Raw genomic sequence first — 25,676 nt, forward strand, 5'->3', positions numbered from 1 at the left:
TTGTCTTTCCTTTTGATTATTATTATTATTATTATTATTATTATTATTATTATTATTATTATTATTATTATTATTATAACTATAATCATTATCATTATCATTATCATTATCATCATTATTATCATTATTATTATTATTATTATTATTATTATTATTATTATTATTATTATTAGCTAAGCTACAACCCTAGTTGAAAAGGCAAGATGCTATATGCCCAAGGGCTCCAACAGGGAAAAATAGCCAAGTGAGGAAAGGAAACAAGGATATAAACAAACCATATAAGTAATGAAAATTTTAAAAATATTTTTAAAAAAGAAAATAAGATAATTCTTATATATCGATTAAAATTTGCTGAATATCCGGCAGGGACTTTGTACATAATCCTGTTCACATACAAATATATATACTCAGTTTTATAATTGCCTTGGCAGAGGTAACATTCAAAATACCAACAAGTAATTAACACTACGTCAGAGTTCATGATTTAAATGAATCCCTTTAAATGCTTCCCCTTACACGGCGTATGAATAATTTAAAACTCTCCATTCATAAATGGGTCAGTCTCTCAGTGGACGGCCACCTGTGTTTCAGAGTTTTCTCCCTCGGACCTTTAAATTGTTCTGTATAACGGGGTTCTGATATAAACGCGTTTACAGTAGAGAAGGATTCTCTAAACACCGCGTGTCGCAAAATTACCATATTTATAAAATCCTTCATGTTATTAAATAAATTTTATAGTTAATTAGATAAAAAGATTTCAAAATTTTTATTTGCATTTTCTGAGGCATGATATTCGCCAGTAGACAGCATTTCTAAATGTTTAAATTAAAAGTTAGGATTTTGGGCAAACTAGTAATCAGTAGACTTCAAAATTTTTTTATTATTTGCATTTTTTAAACAGGATAGTTGCTAGTAGACATTTCTAGATGTTTAAATTGAAAAAAAAATAAGGAATTTGAGCCTTGTGGCTTGCGCTGGGACCCGGAAGCCACTTAACACCAAGCAGACATTGAGATTTTTACAGATACCATTCACCCATCCTGTTCGTCATACCAGGCATGCAGTTAATTCTAATACCCAAACCTTAACCATGACACTTAATACTACACTATTTATTTAAGTATTATTCCAGCTGTGACCAAGTCGAGGAATAATCTTCCAAATCGGGTAGAACTTCTAAAGTTCAAGCATATATCTAATGTTATGTTGAACAGTTTAAAAAGTCTTTAGTTTATATGCAATCAGATTTAGTGTTAGTTTTCAAATTTCAATTTAGCAATACCTCTCATACCGTTTATTTCCTTATTTCCTTTCCTCACTGGGATATTTTTCACTGTTGGAGCCCTTGCGCTTATAGCATCTTGCTTTTCTAACTAGGGTTGTAACTTAGCTAGTAATAAGGAAATATGACTCATTTCTACGTTAAGAAAAATATTCGATGTCAAAACTTATCTAACTATGTATGTTTTGACGTAGTTACTTATTTTAGAATGATTTATTGTTAATTTATTCTCTTCATTTATTTATTTCCTTATTTCCTTTCCTCACTGCGTTATTTTTCCCTGTTAGAGCCCCTGGGCTTATAGCATCTTGCTTTTCCAACTAGGGTTGTAGCTTGGATAGTAATAATACCTTAAAGTCCTGTTAAGTTTACTTCTACATTCACTAAATATATACTTCTGCAAGCTTACAGTATTAGCTGGTTGGTTGAGACTGCAACAGTAAACATGTTAGTCCTGTCTTTGTTAACCAGGGAAATTCATAAACATTAACCAGTCTACAAACACCTTTAAAGTCTATGGTTGATGGTAAAGATAATTTTCACTTAATTTATCATTTATACAAACTTAAATCCTTGTTTTCAATAATCCAGATGAGTTTCTCAATTTATAGCTTTAAAAAAATTACATCCTATATTTTCAAGCTCGTGACACAATCATCTCTAAAAACACATTTCTATCCTATTTGTTCTTGTCTCGATTTAGTATTTTATGATACTTTAGCATGGTTAAAAAAATCTTTTCCTCAAAATTCAGGTTTAGTAATAAATTTAACCATTATTTTTTACCTAATTTTTACTTTAATTCTAAAAATCCATTTCTATCCTATTTGTCTTTTCTTGATTTAGTATTTTATGATACTTTAGCATGGTAAAAAAATCTTTTCCTCCCAATTCAGCTTTATTAATCAATTTGACCATTATTTTTTACCTAGTTTTTACTATATTTCAGAGTAACTTCATTCTAAAAATTCCATTTTAGAACAACCAGTTTTACAAGTAGCAAATTGGGCTTTATAATAATTAAATGACTGCATTATATGCATAATTACACCACTCTTGACTTAATAGATTTTAAACATTCTCATCTCTACATTAGATAAGTTTTCATTATTGGTTTATAAAAATAGGAATGCAAATTAAAGGGCTTTTAATAAGAATTGAATTAAGATTTTAAACAACAATTTCAGCTCTACATTAGATAAAGGTTTCATTATTGGTTTATAAAAATAGGAAGGCAAATTAAAGGAGTTTTAATAAGAATTATACAAATATAATTAGTTTTCTCTAGCATTAGGTAATAAAAATTTCAATACCACAAATGGTACTGAACAGATGAATGAGTTGAACAAATGAATGAGTTCAGTTTGCTAAACGTCCTTCTGTACACATGTTAAATAAGTAGATTATTTTTATACCAGATGTTATAAAAGTAATTCTGCCAGACTAATTCTTTTTCAATTTCACACTATTTACTAAACTAGATACATAAAACATCACACCAAATTTATAGACATGAGAAATTTACTTGAGAGTTTTAACTAATGTACAGTAAGATTTAAAATAATTGTTTAACAGTCAAATTTTGTATACAATACCTATATTTCAATGATAAAGGTTAAAATTGATCAAATTTTTGAATACCCTACCTATACGCCAATTCCATACGCCACTTCCATAGGTGAAAACTGAGCAAATTCTCAATACTATACCAATATGCCACTTCTATAGGTAGAAACAGCAAATTCTCAATACTATACCTATACGCCACTTCTGTAGGTAAAAACTGAGCAAATTCTCAATACTATGATACTTCTATAGGTAGAAACTGAGCAAATTCTCAATACTATACCTATATGCCACTTCTATAGGTAAAAACTGAGCAAAATCTCAATACCATACCTATACGCTCAATACCATACCTATACGCCACTTCTATAGGTAAAAACTGAGCAAAATCTCAATACCATACCTATACGCTCAATACCATACCTATACGCCACTTCTATAGGTAAAAACTGAGCAAAATCTCAATACCATACCTATACGCTCAATACCATACCTATACGCCACTTCTATAGGTAAAAACTGAGCAAAATCTCAATACCATACCTATACGCTCAATACCATACCTATACGCCACTTCTATAGGTAAAAACTGAGCAAAATCTCAATACCATACCTATACGCTCAATACCATACCTATACGCCATTTCCATAGGTAAAAACTGAGCATATTTTCAATACCATACCTATACGCCACTTCTACAGGTGAAAATCTATGTAAATCATCTACATTTTAGCTACCTTTAACTGGATGAAATTTCATAGTACGTATTTTCACAAGCGATTAGAACTTGTGAATTAGCCTTAGACCTCCGTTCGAGTATCAGACCATTAAACAGTTAAAAAAGGTTACAGTTCATAATCTGGATCCCTAATGCTTAGAAAGAAAAAGTCAATCAGATTTGCATCTACTTAAAATGCTCTATTTTAAGTTGATTTGTAAAAAAACCTAATATTTTCACCAATTTAAGATTCTATTTACAATTCTAGAATTATAATCACAGGTACTTACCACCTGGATGTAAATAATTAACATGAAATGGCTTAGCACCTGGAACAAAACTAGTTAGCTAATTACCATCTTCCTCCCGCCTCCCGTCAACAGCTGACTACACCTAACTACCTACCTACCTACACCCTCCCACACCCACACCCTCCCTCCCTCCCCCCCCCCCCCTCCATGACTTGTGTAGCAGGTCCGAAGACCTACTACACAAGCCATGGAGGAAAAGGTACCTCCAGCCCTTCCAGGGGCGCCGCCCCTGAAAGGGTGGAGGCATCAAAAATAAAAATATAAAAAGTTAACGTCGAGATGAGTTGAGATGGTCGTGGTTGATCCATCGCCTGATTATCAATCTTGTGGTAATGTGAAGTTGTTCTTCCCGGGTTTTAAGATCTTGATATCAAACTGGTTGCCAAAATCTGCAAGTAATAAAGACTATTAGAATTGCACAAGAATTGGATCTCTAAACTTTAATTATTTTGGACATGTAATCATTTCATAACTAATATCGTATTTCTATAAAATGCAATAGCTTTAAAATTGAGAAGATATTATTTCTATACATACCAGGTTTGTAAATAATACCCTAATAAGAAGATTAAAAAATATATTTGAATGGTTTAATAGAATTAGATATTAGGTACTAAGATAGTTTATATTCATAAAATCACTTTATAGGTAATAAGTTATTAATTTTAATTTAAGCAATTAACAATCTGACGCTAACTGAAGAGCATTAAACCTACAAGTCCATTACAAAGCATATCTAGAATCTAATACAATACAGGCATGAAAATCTAAAAAAAATTCTTTAAGTTGAGTTAATTTATAATGAGAACTTCACATAACCAAGTACAGAATAAAGAAAACTTTAAAAACCAGCTGGAACAGATTTATGATTAAAACTGAAGGCAATGCCTATTGTAAATTATACTTTAGCCCTGAAGAGTGGTCAGTAAGCTTATGTATTTACTTTATATGAAAATTGTATTGGAAAAAAAAAAAAAAAAAAAAAAAAAAAAGGAAAACATTAAATGATAGTGATGGCCTTTTATGAAAATCCAAGATTATTCACAGAAATTAATAAAGTTCGGAACAAGGTCACAAACTTGAGGTCACAAATTTGAGGGCACAAACTTTTTAAGGGCACAAACTTTTTAAGGGCACAAACTTTTTAAGGGCACAAACTTTTGAGGGCACAAACTTTTGAGGGCACAAACATTTGAGGGCACAAACTTTTGAGGGCACAAACTTTTGAGGGCACAAACTTTTGAGGGCACAAACTTTTAATTTTTACGGAGGTCAGAGGACAGATACCTCATGCTAACCAGCAAGATAATCATCTACCACTTAAATAAGCATCGTGCATTAGTCAATAATTCTTGTTCTAATACATGACTGCCAGTAAAATTAAAGGGAAAGCAAATCAAGGGTTTCTCTTGAACAACAAAGTATTTTGAATACAAAAAATATGTAAATACTTTACCTCTCAGCTTTCACAGTTTCAAAGATAGGGTCAATCTGTATCAAGAATATAATCAACTACAGAACAAACGGATGAAAAATTAAAATTCAGTCCTGAAACGAAGGTTTTAATCACATTTTTAGATCTAATCCCAAAAGCTTAATGAATTTTATGGCTGGAAAACAAGGTTTAAATTTAGTAAAGGACTAAAAGTAAAGTTCACGTACTTAATTATGAATAAAATCTAACAATTTACTAACGATTGGTGTACAAATATTTTTAGCATTGCAAACAATATCGTCACTGAATTAAGTTTACTTTAGGTCAAATAAAGTATATAACTAAGATTACTTTAGGTCAAATAAAGTATATACCTAAGTTTACTTTAGGTCAAATAAAGTATATAAACAATTTTACTTGAAGGTCAAATAATGTACATAATCTAGAAAAATAAAGACTTTACACCTTGAAGAATGACCAGGATAGGGTAACATTTTAAACACATATAGCTTAACAAAACGAACACGATGGTACTTACAATTCGATGCTGCAAATAGAGATAGCATTTCTATCCGGACCGAGGTTAACTTTTGTTGCGAGTCCTTGCCAAGGATAATGGAGCCATGAAGAATATATTTAGAAATGTACTTCTTCAAAGACTCTTAATGTATAGGAAAAGCACTGTTTTTTTTTCATTAAGAAAAATCTAATTTTTATTTGCTTTTTGACACATTTTTCATTTTATCCTGTGATTTATGACAAAACTTAGTATCTTTGATGACATTATATCTATTATTATTAGCTTCCTTAGATAGATATTTGGTCAAAGGTATAATTTAGAATAATTGCTTTGACATATTTATTTTCTCCTGTGATTCATTACAAAATTTAATCTCTTTGACATGAAATTACATCTATTACTATCAGTTTCCTCAAGTTGCTGTTATGGCAAAGATGTAATTTAGAATAATTACTTTGACGTACATCGCAATAAAAAATAAAAAGCATAAATAGAGTCATACATAATATACCTCTGAAAACATAACTTCACATAAGAACAGACTAAAAAACTGATTAATTGAATTAAAATTCAACAAAAATACTTAAATAGAAACCTTGAACTTCCATCACCGAAATCAATAATTACTTTGACGTACATTGCGATAACAATAAAAAGCATAAATAGAGTCATACATAATATACCTCTGAAAATATAACTACATTTGAGACCAGACAAAAAAAACACTTAACTGAATTAAAATTCAACAAAAATACTAGAAAATTAAACCTTGAACCTCCGTCACCGAAATCAATCAGTGATATTTAATCAGAACTAAAAGTTGTATAACCTGGAAGACATTTCTTATTTCTCTTCTTATTTCGAAGTTTTCAAGTTCTCCTTGCCGCCGCCAGATTCATGGACGGTAAACACGAAATAATCCTATCTGTTTTCCGTCGTCCTTGGTTAGGCAAGGCAAGCAGGCTAAAACTGTTTTCATGGCGATTTCCTAGCATGAGGTACAGTCACGTGTTATTCCTTGATAAGTGGTGTTGTTTAGAAGGTTAGTTGTGCTACGTTTAAGTTGTTAACAATTGTGTTCTGCTTTCGTGGGATGGAGTTAACGAAGTTATTCCGAAAGGTTAGTATTGGTTTTGTTAGTGATTTTTGTTTTTTTTCTTTTAGTTTTAAACTATTTTCATTGGCCTTGTAAGATTATACTGGAAGCTAGAAAACTTGCATAGGTTCATAAAGTGAATGGTATCTATAAATATTTTTAGCAATTTCATAAGCTTTTTCAATTATTGACTAACTTTTAACTTATAGCCTTTTATTTTTTTTAAAGGAAAAAAAAAACTTATATCTGGGCTTTTAGCCTTTTATTTTTTTTAAAGGAAAAAAAAAACTTATATCTGGGCTTTTAAGTTAACTTTCAGATACCTTGTTCTCTTTGAAAATACCATGGATTTACTAATTACTTTAAAACGGTGATATAACATTGATTTACCATCTTCCTGTTGCAGTATATACCAATTGGTCAAATATTTTAACTAATTTACAATACTTTCCTAAGTAAACTTAGGATATATAACTCAAACTGAAAATTTGTCAGATTGGCTTTAATCAAAAATTATAATTTGATTTAGAATCCTCACTTAGGGGTTACTATAACTCAAGATTTCTTCTAAACCTGTCATGCTAATATCTTTGGATGTATCAGTTTTAACTCTTAATTGTTTGGTTTTATGTAGGAAACTTGAAGATTTGGTAAGGCCTTGTCTAATACTTTAAAGTTCAGCCTTTTGATTCAATGAAGTAAAACTATTGTTTATTTTAGTACAGATTCTTAATGTTTTGTAAAACATTCTAATGGGTTTCAGTATATTGCAGATTTAAAACTATTCTGCTAGATATTTTAGTACTGATTCTCAATGTTTTGTGAAACATTCTAATGGGTTTCAATATATTGCAGATGTTAAAACTATTCTTCTAGTTATTTTAATACTGATTCTCAATTTTTTGTGAAAAATTCTAATGGGTCTCAATATATTGCAGATGTTAAAACTATTCTTCTAGTTATATTAATACTGATTCTCAATTTTTTGTAAAACATTCTAAAGGGTTTCAATATACTGCAGATTTTAAAACTATTCTGCTAGTTATTTTAGTACTGATTCTCAATGTTTTGTAAAACATTCTAATGGGTTTCAATATATTGCAGATGTTTTGGGGAAGGACCACATGTCACTAAAAGGATTTGGGTACGATCCTACATATTAAACTGCTGACTGCTGCTCCAATATCACCTGGACAAGTCTCGTCAAAAGTGCCTCCTACGCCAGAAGTAAGCACTAAAACCAGAAGTAAGCACTTCGAAGGTCTTCGCCATTATACTTTGAACTAGAAACTTCAAGGAAATGTGCTTCATCGTTAGCTTTCTTGTATGAAGCTATAAGTGTTTGAATTTATATTCTACTTTTCAAAGCTCAAAACTGTACTTTATGCGATAGTTCAACCTTCGGCAAGGCCTTTAAAGTGCTATTAATATTTCTGATATAAGAAAAAAATTCTTTATTTAGATGTCACAAGGCTTGTAGAACCGATTTTTGTTGAATAAATATAAATTTTTTTATGTTTTAGGGTATTTTATTTCCTTGAAGGTTTGGCATAAGAATGCTTATAGATTAATATGGCGGAAATGTCTGGCAATAAAGTACTGGTATTAATCTAACCCTGGCGAACAAGTGTTCAAATACTTGTGCCTATGTTCTTAAATTTTTAAATACTCGGGTTGGTCTTTGAAGTGGATTAAGGTTTAACAAAAGAAAATATTAGTTACGAAACCTGGGTACTTGATGGTAACGTGGGTACTTTATGGTAACTTGTGGTAGCCTTTGTGAAGACTTAATTGTATCTTATGAAAAATTGTATCTTATGAAAAGTACAAAATCTAAGCTTTAAAAACTTGGCAATAACGTGCACTCAGTTACTAGAGGTTGTTCTATAAGGCATGAAATAGCTTGTAAGGTACAAAATTTTTCCTGGTATGAACTTTGAGAATTTCTTTAAGACAATTTTTGAGTAACGGTAGCAAGCAATAGTTATCAAGTTGTACTTTTAAAAGTAATTAAGTTATTAACTTCCTGCTGTAAGTCGTTCTACTGCCTACTTCTTTGTTTGAGGCCCCTAACTCTTGAATGGCACAGACTAAATTTTCCATAATTAAATATAGAAACGGTTATAGCTTCTCCAGTCCTGGCGACTGATCTAGGGCAGAATTTTTTACAACTTAATGTATTCACAAGGAGTTACCTTCTTCGAATGCGTGAACTTGAGTGCTTTAGTTTTTTGGATATAATTTTCTTAAGATCTTAACTTCCGGAGTAGACAGAACTGTGGCTTTAGACACCTGATCTAGTTACTAGTGAACTTTGTACGAAGGTTGGTTAGGTTAGGTTTTCTGTGATGTAAACTGAGATTGGTTTATATTCTAGTTTCTGTATGTTTTATTTGTTAGTTTTGATTGTCTGGCTTAACCAGCCTGCTATAAAGCTCTTAGACAGTATTACACGAAACTTATAAATTTCTACCATTTTTCTTTGGCGTAAAATATAGGTAACTTAACTGTAAAAAATTTTACAGAATATGGAACTTGCCCAAGTAATTAGACCTACAAAGTACAAACTTTATAGTTTGTGGACGTTATAACTACACGCTACACTTGTCAGTTTGAAATTTTAGAGAGCACAAGACTGCTCGTGGTTGGTAATATAACGAGACTGCCAGAGACTTGAGGATTCGTATGCGGAGACAAGGCGTTGGGGTTGTCATTTTTCAGAGTTTGTAAATTGTTTTTCTTCTGAGGATTTGGTAGACTTAATATTTCCAACTTAGTACATCATTGGCAACATACTTAACATGGAATTTTATTTAATTAGAACATTAGGTACTGGTATACAGTACTGTAACTTTCAACAGAGAAGATTTTGGTATCTAAAATGTGTGGGTGTCTTTTCAGTCAGTTCTGATAACGGATGAGTATTCTGAATGGAAGTATTATAGACCTGGCCGAAGAGATTGCGTCCTATCGTGCTATTCAAAGTGACGTGAAATATAAACTTGCTCTTATAAGGAAAGTAAGTCTTATGAAAAGTATTCCACAGAATAACCTTTGTGTATTTCAAATGTTATGTAGATTTATCACGGGTAACTCTACACTAAGAAAAAGCTGTAATTTTAACCGGAAATTAAACGTAAATATAGTTCTCGACCGTTTTTCTGTAAAATACAGATGACCGTAATTTTATCACTATCTTTTACGGGTTGGTGACTGTAATATCAATTTTTTACATCAATATGTTTTTAAAACGATAAAAATCATGGAGTGAATGTTGCCAGATATTTGCCGTTTTTTTTTTTAATGCAAATGTTCAATAGTGTATAATGCATATGGAAAATATTTAAGACTATCAGAACAGATAATGTAGAGTGATAGGCAAAACACTGGAGGACTATTGTTGATCAATATTTTTAAATTTCAAAGCATAATATTGATTTAGGCAGGTCAGGATTGTCAATCACGCATGATTTGCTCCTCATGCGGAGTACTGTGGATGTTTCTTAGGACGCTTGGTGTCCCTTTGGACATAATCTACTGACATTTATCAACCTTCTGTCTTACCTAAGTTTCCTCTTCTTTTCGTCTAGCTGAATTAGTATTAAATAGTAAATCCGCGAGATTTCCTTGGCTCCAGCACCGGGATGTATGCCCCAAATTCTTAGATCCAATCCAGAATGGTATCTATACAGAATATTTTTAGTTATTTCCAGTTAAATGGAAATAGTGTCGCTTTGATTATTGTTCTTTTAAGAATGCATATGGGATTCTTACATAGGCTACTTTTGTTGCACATCAGTTCAGATTCTCTAAAATAAGTTTTAACTGCAGTTAGGTTGGTCAGAAATCCTTTATAGATCCAGTTTAACCTCTTGTAATATACATGTTTAAACTACTCTGTAGGTTTTACCTTTAATCTTATTTAGCATTTACCTCTTGAGACCTATATTGCCATATAGAAGTTATTTATATGGAGTTTAATTTCATGACATAAATAAATGTTCCTGTGAAAATTAATCTAGTTTTATCTTGCCACCAATCTGGGAAGCTTTAAATCTTATTTGTGGACTTGATAATTTGACTTCTTACAACGTTCTGAAATCTTTTTCCATTTCAGATTCGATTTGAAAGACTATGTCTTTTATGTCACTTCTAGAAGGATTCCTATTGGAAGATCATTCTCCTACAATCCTAACTGACAGTCTTAAAGGAAGCATCATCCTTCAGGATAAAAAACAAAATAGCTTTGAATAGCTCCAGCTAATTCTCCTAGCAGAGGTAATGTACCAACCCTTTTTTCTCCTTTTTTTATTTAATAGAAAGATATTTTATTATGCATACATGAGGAGGGACGTCCAAAAGACTAGTACTTACATAAAAATGGATATTAACATAAAGGCAGAGTACATGTTTAGAATGAATTTGCTTCGTAGGACTCACATGGTTAGACTAGAAATCTATTGGTTTTATTTATAGAATTGATGGGACTGCTAAGTGGGGAAAGACCTCCAGTCAAATAACTACTACTTACATAAAAAGTTATTAACATAAAGAAGGCCGAGTACAAGTTTAGGATGAATTTACTTCTTGGGACACAGAGGGTTAGACAAGAAATCAATTAGTTTTATTTAAAGAATTCCCGCGACTGCTGCGTGAGGAAGGACATCGAGTAAAATGACTATAGTCAATTCTCTCTAATGAGGGGCGTTTGCTCCGACTCGCAGGGGTGCCCTTCCTTTTAGCCTGGGGAAATTTTCCTAGAAGCTGATTGGTTAAAATTTTGTCTAACCAATCGACGATCGGGAAACCTTTCCAAGCTAAAGGGGCAACCCTACGAGTTGGTGCAAATGCACCTCATTATAAAAAAAATTACTAGTACTTACATAAAATAGATATCAACATGAAAAAGCAGAGTACATGTTTAGGATGAATTTGCCTCCTAGGACAGAGAGGGTTAGACAAGAAATCAATTGCTTTTATTAATAGAATTGATGGGACCTAAGAAATTCTGGAATTTCCAAGGCGCTTTTCCTTACGGGTGCATCACTAAGGCCTTAATGTTAACTGTCATATATTAACCCTTGTTCGATATAGACATTCTACAGTGCTAGGAAATACTCTGTGGCATTAGCTAATACTTAAATAAGAAACAAAAACAACAACAAATGCAGCCGTTTCTAGTCAACTGTAGGACAAAGTCCTCAGACAAGTCCTTATACATGTCTGGTGTTTTGCTATTTTCATCACCAAGCTTACCAACACTTATTGCTGATGGTGGGAGACTTTATCTGATCGCTAACGGCAAACCAATCTAGTATGGGTGGCCCTGACTAGTATAGCTGATCATGGCGTTACGTAAACCATTTCACCACGTTAAGGTATCACCCACTGAAAAAGGGCTAATACTACATGAGTGCTTCATCATCAAGTACGGGGTGTTCGATGTCGAACGGCCGTGGCCCTCTGCACAAAACATCTCCATTCATTCCGGTCTTGAGCCTTCCTTTCCAACTCCACCATCGTTAGCCCGCACATCTCCTTGATATTGTCACTCAATCTAGTTTTAGGCCTTCCTCTCGTTCTTGGACCATAGACATGAGTGCTGAGTATTCTGGATTTTTGCCTCATATATGACCGAATCATCAGGGAATATGTAAAGTCAAAACTCATTGGGAGAAATAAGTTATTTAAAGGTTTTAAAGGTCGCTCATGAATGGCAGAGGCAAGGGACAGTCACATTGCCCTATCAAGTAGGACAATGCCCTAGAGACTGACCATATATTATATGATCAGCGCCCAAGCCTCCTCTCCACTCAAGCTAGGACCAGGGAGGGCCAGGCAGTGGCTGCTGATGACTCAGCAGATAGATCTGTAGGCTCCTCCAAACCCCCCAACCTTAGCTCACAAGGATGGTAAGGTTGCAGACACTAATGGCACTAACGAGTCTGAGCGGGACTCGAATCCCGACTGGGTGACATTGCCGTATCAAGTAAGACAATGCCCTAGAGACTGACCATATATTATATGATCAGCGCCCAAGCCTCCTCTCCACCCAAGCTAGGACCAGGGAGGGCCAGGCAGTGGCTGCTGATGACTCAGCAGATAGAGCTATAGGCTCCCTCCAAACCCCCCAACCTTAGCTCACAAGGACGGTAAGGTTGCAGACACTAATAGCACTAAGGAGTCTGAGCGGGACTCGAACCCCCGACTGGCAAACACCAGGCAGAGACGTTACCAATGAGGCCACAGCTTGTAGAATACTGCCAAAGAAAGTCCTATACTTGCTAAGAGACAGAGTAGAAAGCTAAGAGTAAGGATAATGTTTAACCTTAAAATTGGTTATCATCATCATCTCCTCCTACGCCCATCGACGCAAAAGGGCCTCGGTTAGATTTTATCAGTCGTCTCTATCTTGAGCTTTTAGATACTTCTCCATTCATGATATCCTCCTTCACGCTTCATAGTCCTCATCCATGTAGGCCTGGGTCTTCCAACTCTGCCAGTACCGTGTGGAGTCCATTTGAAAGTTTGGTGAACTAATTGGGTATCATTATCTCCTCATACGCCCATTGACGCAAAAGGGCTTCGGTTAGATTTTGTCAGTCGTCTCTATCTTGAGCTTCTAAATCAATACTTCTCAATTCATGATCTCCTCCTTCACGCTTCATAGTCGTCATCCATGTAGGCCTGGGTCTTCCAACTCTTCTAGTGCCTCGTTGAGCCCAGCTAAAAGTTTGGTGAACTAATCTCTCTTGGGAAGTGCTCACTCTAATTTTTTCACAAGAGACAACGCTTATATAATATCACCCAAACAAATTGTTTCAGAATTTATGATATTTTTCAGCACAGAAAGAATGTTCTATTGGTCTTACAGCACATACTATCATCACAAGTGATTTTAGAAGGTAATTAAGAGGAGGTTCTGTTTAAAATATTTATTCCTGGATTCTTATCACTAGATACTCTAATTAACAGCTGAATAGAAAATGTTTTATGGTTTAAAGAAGAGATTAGTAGTCGTAAATCACATTTCTAAGACACCAATTTCGGCTCAAATACTATTTTTTTTTCGGGCACAAAATTTCAGGATTTCATAAGTCAACAAAGTTTTTCTCATCTGATATCCCGTCATCACCCAGCTTATCCTTCATATCCCAGCTTATCATTCATCTCCCAGCTTATCTTTCATTTCCCAGCTTATCTTCCGTTTCCCACCTTATCCATCATTTCCTAGCTGATCCCCAAATTTCCCAGCTTATCCATCATTTCCCAGTCTTATCCATCATCTCCCAGCTGATCCCTTATTTCCCAGCTTATCCATCATGTCCCAGCTTATCCTTCATCTCCTAGCTTATCCATCATCCCCCAGCATATCCATCATATCCTTGCTTATCCTTCATCTCCAGAATTTGCTCATTTCCTACCATTCCTCTAATCTCCTACCATTCCTCTCATCTCCTACCATTCCTCTCATCTCCTACCATTCCTCTCGTCTCTTAACAACTCCTCATTTCTCAGCATCCGCTCATATTTCAGCATCCCCTCATCTCCTAGTATCCCCTCATCTCCTAGTATCCCCTCATCTCCTAGTATCCCCTCATCTCCTAGTATCCCCTTATCTCCTAGAATCCTCTCATCCTCTAGAATCCCTCTCATCTCTCAACGTCCCTCTCATCTCTCAGCCTTCCCTCATTTCTTAGATTCCTCTCATCTTGGATTCCTCTCATCTCCTAGTATCCCCTCATCTCTAGCATCCCTCTCATCTCTCAACTTCCCTCTCATCGTTCAGCATCTCTCTCCTCTAACATCACCCCTCATCTCTCAGCATCCCTCTCATCTTCTAGCATCTTCCTCATCTCTCAGTATCCCCTCCATTCTGTCAATAAACAAGTGATCACTGCAGCAGAGAATTACAATTCTTGTTGAAAGTCTGTCATTCTATTAACTATTAATAAAGTACTCAAATCAGTGACACAAAAACCTTTAAAATTAGGTCTAATTTGGTATTTTGTAATCCATCTCAGATATAGGAACAAGATTGTATTTCATAAGCTGGTCATAGAAATTATATTAAGTTGTCAATCTTTTGCCACAAAATACACACAAACTCTCTCTCTCTCTCTCTCTCTCTCTCTCTCTCTCTCTCTCTCTCTCTCTCTCTCTCTCTCTCTCTCTCTCTCTCTCTCTCAAAAATAAGGTTCTCTTTAAAGAAATTTCTTTGGCGGACTGAGAACTTCTCCTCCAACTGTTAAAGTAGCGAGAATAATTCCGATGGCGAGTATGAAGAATGTGCCCTGAAGGTGGTTCAACGTGAGAGCCTCTTGTTCTGATAAAGATCTGTCCTGGAAAGCAAGAGATTTGAAATATTATCCATCCAAAGAATAAAATACTGATTTTTAACTTGTTAGGAAATGGCAATTCTAATTTTTTTCGTAATTTATCAACTCGATTTAACTTCGGGCAAACAATTCTATAATAAACATCAGAGGACATAAAAGACTAGATCTATCCTTAAAATTCAAAAAGTGAGCTGATCATAATGGAATTCTTGAATAAAAAATTTACTCCCTAGTTAGGGTAAACAATTCCATAATAAACACCAGTAGCCATAAGAGTACTCGATCTATCCTTAGAATAAAAAAAAATAGGTCAATTGTAATGGAATTCTTAAGTAACTATACTTTACGCAAAAGCTTTGACGAGAAACAGAGAATAGCAATAATCAATATCTTGCAATTGTTATGCTTTCTGTTGTAATGTTCATCTGCACTGTAACATTAGTACAGCAATATTACTACAGTACAGCTTAACTGTACTTACTGTAAATGTTCGGTGTTTTCGTTCAGACGACTAAAACCTACAGTATTTGATACTCTTGCTCTTAATTCATCTGCTATTATATTGGTTTGCCGTGAACAATCAGGCTAAAATCTCCCACCATCAGCAATCCGTGTACTGGCCAATGTGGTGATGAAAAAGGCAAATCCCAGACATGTATTAAGGACATGTCTGAGGCCTTTACCATACAGTGGACTAGAAAGGGCTCCATTTGTTGTCGTTTGAATCTGTATATTTCTGTGTACCATTATGGTTTCACTACTGGCAGTTCTGTCAGTGGAACTTCGGAGATTATTTCATCATTTACCTTGAGATTTCTATGGATGCAGCAAGACTGATGTCTGTTACTTATATTTCATTGTAAAGTTAGTTCATTTTCGTTCTCTGGCATATATAATCTTCCCTCTTGCATTATAAAAGTAGGCTTTAACGTAATCATTTAGTGAATTACTTTTAAATCTTGATAGAGAATATTCAGAAGGTAAACTTCGTTTACTTTAGAGCTCCTAATCTCGAATAACTTGAACCGTTTATTGAGCTACTGGATCAAACAAAACATTGTTCTTACATTAAAATACCCCGTAAAGATTTAGTAACAAAGGAAAACATTTTTCACATTCAATATCAAACTGTTACTCAAACTTACTTGAAAAGTGTTATCAACAAAGTCTTCCATTGCCCTCTGTACCCACAGCTGGATCAAGCCAGACTCGTAGAGTCTCTGCATCCCAATGTCGAACTTGTACTTCCATGGCGTGTGTTTCCTGAACCGAAAGGACAAATACGAAGGATATAGTTGATCCTTGAGCATATAAACCCTCGAACTGTGCTTCAACCTGCTGTATAAGATATTGATATAGGAATAGGTCTCTGCCTGTGCGTGGGTTCCAGCAATGACTTTGTTGACGCAACCTTCGTGTCCGAATTCACTCCACTCGATCATCAGGGGGACTAAATCGAGTTTTCTTCCTAAGGAGGATAGGGTTGATTCCTCCGAAGTCTTTAGAGCATCGGGGACGAATTCGCCGTAGTCCAACATGCATAATCTGAAATAATCGGGAAGTTGAATCGATTGAACTTCTAAAGTTTAAACTTGCAGTAAATGTTTTTATCTTGAGCAGGCTGACTTAAGTCTTTTTGTAGTATATGTACATGAAATATCTGTTTTGATGTTGTTACTGTTTTCAATAATCTGAAATAATCGGGAAGTTGAATCGATTGAACTTCTAAAGTTTAAACTTGCAGTAAATGTTTTTATCTTGAGCAGGCTGACCTAAGTCTTTTTGTAGTATATGTACATGAAATATCTGTTTTGATGTTGTTACTGTTTTCAATAATCTGAAATAATCGGGAAGTTGATTCGACTGAACTTCATAAGTTCAAACTTGCAGTTAATGTTTTTATGTTGAGCAGGCTGACCTAAGTCTTTATAGTATATATATGAAATATCTATTTTGATGTTACTGTTTTTAAAATATTTTATCTAAATTGTTCATTATTTCTCAGATCGTTTATTCATTTCCTTATTTCCTTTCCTCACTCGGCTATTTTTTCCCTGTTGGAACCCTTGGGCTTATAGCATCTTACTTTTCCAAATAGGGTTGTAGCTCAGCTAATAATAATAATAATAATAATAATAATAATAATAATAATAATAATAATAATAATAATAATAATAATGAAGATCTAATTTAAGAAATTATTTATAAACAAATTTTTGTTGAAGGGAATCAATTTTTGTCTCGGAATTAATTGGAAATTCTAATTTAAACTGTCTTATGGCATAACTTTCCTGGTCAATAGGATGCATAAGTTAAGTGTATTCTGAAGGGCCAACACCAACCGTATTGTGACGACTGTTTAGTACCTCTAACAGTGAGGCATTTGTTGACCGAATGCCCCAATTATAAAAACTTAAGGAATAGATATTTGTTTGAGGCTCGAGGTGAGGGTGGCAGGTTCATCCTCGCCAAGATTCTTGGACATGATGTGTCCTATGCAAGTGGCATTTTTAGATTTATTTCAGAAGCAGGTCTTCTGAAAACTATTTAACTTTAATGACATTCAACTTTTATGATTTTAATTGAATACTCTTTAATTTTTTATTTTATCTTATTTTTTTACTTTTGTATACATAAATGTTACCGGCATCAATGACCTTAGATGTCAGGATGCCTGAAAACTTTAAATCAATCAATCAATCACCTGTATTTACTCTCTGCTAATTCCTGCTTTGTCTGAATCTTCGTAGGGAATACGGGAATTGTAAGCACCGCGATGAGGTTACAGATCCAAGATAGCTTCAGGATCCAAGAAGCGATCCACCAAATCAGCAGGAAGTTTCGTATCCTCCAGGATCCAGGGACAGTTGTCATGGGAATTGATAGCAGACTCTGCGTTAGAGAAGGTAACGTGGTTTTAGCATTTAATATTATTATTATTACTAACCAAGCTACAACCCTAGTTGGTAAAGCAAGATCCTATTAGCCCAATTATTATTATTATTATTATTATTATTATTATTATTATTATTATTATTATTATTATTATTATTATTATTATTATTATTACTTACTAAGCTATAACCCTAGTTGGAAAAGCAAGATGCTATTAGCCCAATTATTATTATTATTATTATTATTATTATCATTATTATTATTATTATTATTATTATTATTATTATTATTACTTACTAAGCTACAACCCTAGTTGGAAAAGCAAGATGCTACTAGCCCAATTATTATTATTATTATTATTATTATTATTATTATCATTATTATTATTATTATTATTATTACTACTACTACTACTACTTACTAAGCTACAACCCTAGTTTGAAAAGAAGGATATGCTATAAGCCCAGGGGCTCCAACAGGGAAAGTAACCCAGTGAGGAAAGGAAACAAGGAAAAATGGAATATTTTAAGAACAGTAACAACTTTAAAATAAATATTTCCTATATAGACTATAAAAAAACTTTAACAAAAAAAAAAGAGAAAGAGAAATAAGATAGAATAGTGTGCCCGAGTGTAACCTCTTATTATTATTATTATTATTATTATTATTATTATTATTATTAGTCAAGCTACAACCCTAGTTGGAAAAGCAAGATGCTATTAGCCCAAGGGGTCCAGCAGGGAAAAATAGCCCAGTGAGGAAAGGAAATAATGAAATAAATATATGATGAGAACAAATTAACAATAAATCATTCTGAAAATAGTAACAACGTCAAAACAGATATGTCATATATAAACTATAAAAAGACTCATGTCAGCCTGTTCAACATAAAACTATTTGCTGCAACTTTGAACTTTTGAAGTTCTACTGATTCAACCACCCGATTAGGAAGATCATTCCAAAACTTGGTCACAGCTGGAATAAGACTTCTAGAATACTGTGTAGTATTGAGCCTCATGACGGAGAAGGCCTGGCTATTAGAATTAACTGCCTGCCTAGTATTACGAACAGGATGGAATTTTCTATTATTTTCTCTGTCCAAAGAAATTATTTGGCTTTTTTAATATAATTTCTATTGATAATATAAGTGACTCACTACTCTTGAAGTTCAATAATCTATTTAGAAATTGTATTATGACCATTAATGTTCATATAACTGCCTGGTTTTGATTAGTAGACTTTATAGAGTCACAAAGTCAATAAGTCTAAAATGGTGAAAATGTGAGTAGACACAATTAAGTGGTTAGAATAAGTTGATAGATTGAAGAGTTGAGAAGCTGAGAGATTTGTGTACCTTTATTGATTAGTGTAATAATACTTGAGTATATAGTTTAGGTTATGATAAGACAGGTGTAAAAAATAGTTTTAGAATTAATATCCCCTGGTTAGTAAGATTGACGAAATATATTTAAAACCCACAGACCGGACATTTTTTTTTTTTTTACATCGAGACTAAAATTGAGTAAATAGACGAAGTTATGCTAAGATAGGTGGAAAAAAAATAGTTTCATAATTAATATTCCCTGGATAATAACATTGGTGAAATTTATCTAAAACCTACAGACAGAGACCGGACATTTTTTTTTCTTTTTTTTTTTTTACATCGAGACTGAAATTGAGTAAATAGACGAGGTTATGCTAAGATAGGTGGAAAAAATAGTTTCATAAATTATTCCCTGGCTAATAACATTCATAAAGTTTATCTAAAACATACAGGAAGAGACCAGACTTTTTTTTTTTTTTTACATCGAGACACTTTATCTGCAGACTAATTTACTTTGTTCAATTTGGAATATCTTATAAAAACGCATCGAAGTAATGTGAAACAGCCAAAAAGCATCTTGAATCTGAAAGCTGTTAAAGGTTAAACATTGTCCCTAACTTTGAATTCGTCTTATGTCCAGTAGTCATGAATCTAACCCTACGTCACTTTAGCTTAAGAGTTTAATTCATTGATAAATATCACATCTTTACCTGGCTGATACACACAGCATTGACCACGGGTGAACTCTCATTCTGGGCGTTCAGCTTGTGGTAGAAGACGATTGTAATCATTAAAGAGATTACCATGGAAATCCAAACTTCTTTGGAAAAGGGCTGGAGAACGTTTTGCCATCTTGGGAACGGAGGTGGGATTTCTAGCACCAGGCCAAATCTGAGGGAGAAGTTGTGAAATTATGAATTCCTTGAAATACAGGATTCTTCATGTGAATCAATTGACTTTGAAAGATCTGTTTTCTCTATATGTAGTTATACTAAATATATGATTACCATTAGAATACGGGTCATTGGAAGATCTTTTATCGATAGGCAATTCTATAGTATATTTGATTACAATTCACGTACTTAGAATACAGGTCATTGGAAGATCCTTTATCGATAGGCAATTCTATAGAATACTTGATTACCATTCACGTACTAAGAATACAGGTCATTGGAAGATCTTTTATCGATAGGCAATTCTATAGAATACTTGATTACTATTCACGTACTTAGAATACAGGTCATTTGGCAATCTTTGAATTCGAGGTAACTCTATAGAATACTTGATTAACATTTACGTACTTAGAATAAGTGTTATTGGAAAATCTTTTAAATAGAGGTAATCCTATAGAATACTTGATTACCATTCACATACTTAGAATACAAGTCATCGGCAAATCTTTTTATGTAGAGGTAATATTAAAGAGTACATGATTATCATTTACGTAATTAGAATACGGGTCATTGGAAGATCTTTTAACGATAGGTAATTCTATAGAATACTTGATTATCATTTACGTGCTTAGAATACAGGTCATTGGAAAAAAAATTTCGAGAGGTATATAATCCTATAGAATACATGATTACTATTCACATACTTAGAATACGGGTTATTGGAAAATCTTTGAAATAGAGGTCATCCTATAGAATACTTGATTACCATTCACGTATTTAGAATACGTGGCATTTGAAGATATTTTAAATAGAGGCGCTCATACTAATTATATGATTACTATTCACATACTTAGAATACGGGTCATTGGAACAACTTTTATCCAGAGGTAATCCTATAGAATACTTGATTACCATTCACGTATTTAGAATACGTATCAGTGGAATATTTGTTTATACAGAGACAATCTTTGTGAATATATTTCCACCCTTTTTCATACTTAGAAACTGGTTAATTGAAACCTGTTTAAAGGTTTAAAGTCCGCTCATGAATGGCAGAGGCAAGGGACAGTCACATTCCCCTATCAAGCAGGACAATGCCCTAAAGACTGACCATATATACATATGATCAGCACCCAAGCCCCTTCTCTACCCAAGCTAGGACCAAGGAGGGCCAGGAAATGGATGCTGATGACTCAGCAGATAGTCCTATAGGCTCCCTCAAACCCGCTATTTCGCTCACAAGGATGCTGAGGTTGCAGTGACCAAATGAACTAACGAGTTTCAGTGGGACTCCAACCCCAGTCCTATAGGCTCCCCCAAACCCCCAATTTAGCTCACAAGGATGGTGAAGTTACAGCGACCAGAGGAACTAACGAGTTTCAGCGGGACTCCAACCCCAGTCCTATAGGCTCCCCAAACCCCCAATTTAGCTCACAAGGATGGTGAGGTTACAGCGACGAGAGGAACTTAACGAGTTTGAGCGGGACTAGAGCCCCAGTCTGGCGATCACCAGGCAAGGGCGCTACCAGTAAGGCCACCACAGCCCTGCGTAATTAAACACGGTGAATACATGTCCACCCATTGCAAAACAAGTGTACCACCCGTGTGTCACACGAGTGTACATAGTAACGACAGGGTGTTCGGGTCACTCCGGGGTCGAGCCAAGAGTAGGTTGTGACTCAGTTGCTTTTTGTCACATTGGTGGCCCCGGAGTGACCCGAACACCCTGTCGTTAGGTGTACATAGTAACGACAGGGTGTTCGGGTCACTCCGGGGTCACCAATGTGACGAGCCAAGAGTAGGTTGTGACTCAGTTGTTTTTCGTCACATTGGTGGCCCCGGAGTGACCCGAACACCCTGTCGTTAGGTGTACATAGTAACGACAGGGTGTTCGGGTCACTCCGGGGTCACCAATCTGACGAGCCAAGAGTACGTTGTGACTCAGTGGCTTTTCGTCACATAGGTGACCCCGGAGTGACCCGAACACCCTGTCGTTAGGTGTACATAGTAACGACAGGGTGTTCGGGTCACTCCGGGGTCACCCATGTGACGAGCCAAGAGTGGGTTGTGACTCAGTTGCTTTTCGTCACATGGGTGGCCCCGGAGTGACCCGAACACCCTGTCGTTACTATGTACACTCGTGTGACACACGGGTGGTACACAAGAAATGGTAAACTCACCCTTCATAATGGTAGGCAACAGACAGATCAAAATCGCGGTATCTCTCTGGCGTGTTGGTGTTGAAGTTGATCATGACGTCTCTTTGGCCTGTTCTGACGAGCTCGCCTACATTCTCCCAAGTCTCTCCAGCTGTGTGTGAACATGGGGGTGTTATTATTATTATTATTATTATTAGTAGTAGTAGTAGTAGTAGTAGTAGTAGTAGTAGTAGTAGTATCATTACTTGCCAAGCTACAACCCTAGTTGGATAAGCAAGATGCAACAAGCCCAAGGGCTCCAACAAGGAAAATAGCGCAGTGAGGAAAGAAAATAAGGTAATAAACTACAAGGGAAGTTTAAGAACAATAACATTAAAATAAATCTTTCATATGTAAACTATAAAAAATTGAAAACAAGAGGAAAAACAAAATTCAAAATAACAAGAGGAAGAGAAACAAGATAGAATAGTAGGCCCAAGTGTACCCTCAAGCAAAAGATCTCTAACCCAAGACAGTGGAAGACCATGGTACAGAGGCTATGGCACTACCCAGGACTAGAGAACAATGGTTTGATTCGAGTGTCTTTCTCTTAGAAGTTATGGTTAATATTAGTACATGCGTAGAAACTTATTTTTTTAGATTATCTACAGTAGATATTATTTTTAGCTCACAATTTTTCTAATTCTATTTATAGTATATCTTATTTTCCCCATTTGCTTTCAGTCAATCTCCCTTATTTCAGATTTAGTTTCCAATAATTTCTTGAATATTTATAGTAAAAATAAAAGTAATTAGAAATATGCATGTACAATATTTATACTGTATATATAGTGTGTACCACATCTACATAGTTATGGGGACTTAATAAACCAATTTAAATACTTCGGGAAAGCCTATTTGTATATTACAACATGTAAAAAATGCCTTTGAACAATTTAAGGGAAATTAGAATTTTATGGAAACATGAATAACAAACTTCTTTTGAAACTCCATTTACCCTGGAAAAGAAACATGATCTCAATAGGCCTACGCTTACCTCCGTGATCCAACTCGTTCTGAAACTTCAGCCATTTGGACATGGAATCGAGGATATTAACATTGACCCCCTTTAAAGTCTTCCCTTCATGAATGTAGACCAGCGGTTCATCTTGGTCTATCGCATAAGTAGACAGATTTTTGGCGCTCATGTCCTGGAATCGGTCAACGAAGAGCTTCTTCCAGAGCGGGAAGGAATCTAACTCCCATCGGCCTAGGTTTTCCAGTTTCTGTCCCAAGACGAAGGGTAACCACGTCAATACCTTATAGGAAACTGGTTCTTCCGATCTCCCCTTATCGGCGTAAGGGCAAATCATGGCCACGAAAGACGTCTTATCCATGAAAGGTGATCTCAGGTAAGGTAACCAACAGGAAGTGGTCGAGATGATCAAAACAGCCTTGGCTGACCAACTGACGTCAGGGTTCCAAAGTGGCCACCATTCTTGTCTTTTTGAGGTTACGATCACTGCCACGGCTGTAATTCAGTTTTAATTATTACAAATAATATTGCAAAAACTAATTTATACTCCTCTTCTAATCCAAACTAAGAATGACCAAGGATTATTCATCTATAACTGAATTATGGAGCAAGATTATGCATTATTCTAAGCCTTTAATATTTATTTAACTGTAGAAAAAACATTTACAGCTGCTCATGCAATGGAAACATCTTATCATTGATTTTACAAAAGACAAAAAAACTTACTTTGTTTCATGTGATTGTAGTTAAACATTCCTCTACTCTCAGAGTTCTCGAAATCATCTTCCACATTTTCTTGAGTATTATTGAAGTTGACGTCCTCTGGACCCATACGCAAAATATAAATAGGGACAGACATTGAAGCAACCAAATCATCAGTGCCTGGTCTTTCCCAACCAAGATCAGAAGACGTCATCAGAGTCACATGATAATCTTTTAAAGGACCCGAAATAACTTCTCTTATAACCTGGGTAGCAACATTTTTAGTCTCAGATCCTTGAACAGTATCATAAAGAGAGACAATTCTCCCTTGTTCTGCCCCAAAGACGGTTGAGCTGACCCAGACACCGAAACCAAAATTCAGAAGACACGATAGAGAGATATTTCTCCTCATGGTGTCAAATTAAAATAGAGTTGAATATTAACTGAGGTACATATGACTAGCTGCAAACGGCTATACCTCCCAACAGCGCCACTTCCAGAACATAACAGAAGACTGAACATGTCCTCCTCGCCATCTGAACTCTTGACTAGCCAGGTAGATCGATATGTTCATAATTAATTATTATGGCTTCCATTGGTTCCTTGCTTTTCTTATCAATTACTCATAACGGTTAGGTTTTAGATGACACGTTCTTTTTGTAATGAGAATTGCTTTTAGAGTCTATGTATGATGAAATGTCTGTTTATTATTGGAACGAAATCAAGTTAGGATTCAATCTTCTTTTAGTGAGCTGGAGATTTAAGTGTATTCAAAACCACCACTGATTATTTATTTGGTTTTAAGATATATGTATCTATATAGTATATATGTATATATAGTGTATTTATCTATGTATGTATGCACTTACATGCAGTATATACATATACACATTTGTGTGTGCATATATATGTATAGACATTCTATATGTACATGCATACATACTATACACACACACACACACACACACACACACATATATATATATATATATATATATATATATATATATATATATATATATATATATATATATATATATATATATATACATAGGCCTACGTGTGTACTGTGTATGCAATTTTATATATACACATATAAATATACTAAATGTGTATACTCACATACAGGCATACATATATGTATATCCAGACGCAAACACACACACACACACACACACACACACACACACACACGTTTTGTGTTCATGTTAGCATGGTTTTATATATAACTACGTATAAATATTTTCATTTGTAAATGTTGCTCCAAAGAGACATGGATTTCCAGTTTCCTTCAAATCCTTTAGGATGTCTGTGACCCACCAGATATTTCAGTGATGTTAAATCAGGCTCCTTTTATGTTATTCTACATAAACGTATTCAGATAGAATATCGAAGCGGAAGAAGATATTTTATCTGAATA

General features: G+C 34.5%; 2 protein-coding genes and 1 long non-coding RNA gene across 3 annotated transcripts; 2 read left to right on the forward strand and 1 right to left on the reverse strand.

Moving 5' to 3' along the window:
• Positions 1–6,832: 6,832 nt before the first annotated feature.
• LOC137648484 (uncharacterized) lies at positions 6,833–8,321 on the forward strand. The gene is made up of 2 exons (XR_011045636.1): positions 6,833–6,953; positions 8,034–8,321. It is a non-coding gene; the product is annotated as an uncharacterized lncRNA (long non-coding RNA).
• Positions 8,322–12,274: 3,953 nt separating this feature from the next.
• Positions 12,275–14,823, forward strand: LOC137648249 (uncharacterized). Its single transcript, XM_068381173.1, has 2 exons — positions 12,275–12,357; positions 14,466–14,823. The coding sequence occupies exons 1-2, from the start codon at positions 12,275–12,277 to the stop codon at positions 14,821–14,823; spliced, it is 441 nt and encodes a 146-aa protein (XP_068237274.1).
• A 310-nt stretch (positions 14,824–15,133) lies between these two features.
• Positions 15,134–24,033, reverse strand: LOC137648250 (glutamate receptor ionotropic, delta-1-like). The gene is made up of 6 exons (XM_068381174.1): positions 23,576–24,033; positions 22,561–22,690; positions 20,198–20,378; positions 17,973–18,160; positions 16,414–16,813; positions 15,134–15,271 (listed from the first exon to the last, which is right to left on the reverse strand). Exons 1-6 carry the CDS (start codon positions 23,913–23,915, stop codon positions 15,134–15,136), a joined length of 1,377 nt encoding a protein of 458 aa, XP_068237275.1. The 5' UTR covers positions 23,916–24,033.
• Between the last annotated feature and the right edge of the window lie 1,643 nt (positions 24,034–25,676).

Source organism: Palaemon carinicauda, chromosome 10, assembly GCF_036898095.1.
Source record: "Palaemon carinicauda isolate YSFRI2023 chromosome 10, ASM3689809v2, whole genome shotgun sequence".
NCBI classification, from domain to species: Eukaryota; Metazoa; Arthropoda; class Malacostraca; order Decapoda; family Palaemonidae; genus Palaemon; species Palaemon carinicauda.

Bases quoted from the DNA above. Each gene is read 5' to 3' on its own strand.
- LOC137648249 (XM_068381173.1), top strand. From the start codon at position 12,275: ATGGCGTTACGTAAACCATTTCACCACGTTAAGGTATCACCCACTGAA. The intron at 12,358-14,465 runs GTACGGGGTGTT...CTCATATTTCAG, and splicing joins CATGAGTGCTTCATCATCAA to CATCCCCTCATCTCCTAGTA.
- LOC137648250 (XM_068381174.1), bottom strand. From the start codon at position 23,915: ATGGATAAGACGTCTTTCGTGGCCATGATTTGCCCTTACGCCGATAAG. The intron at 22,691-23,575 runs GTAAGCGTAGGC...GTTCACACACAG, and splicing joins GAACGAGTTGGATCACGGAG to CTGGAGAGACTTGGGAGAAT. The intron at 15,272-16,413 runs GTAAGTTTGAGT...CTTGCTTTCCAG, and splicing joins TTGTTGATAACACTTTTCAA to GACAGATCTTTATCAGAACA.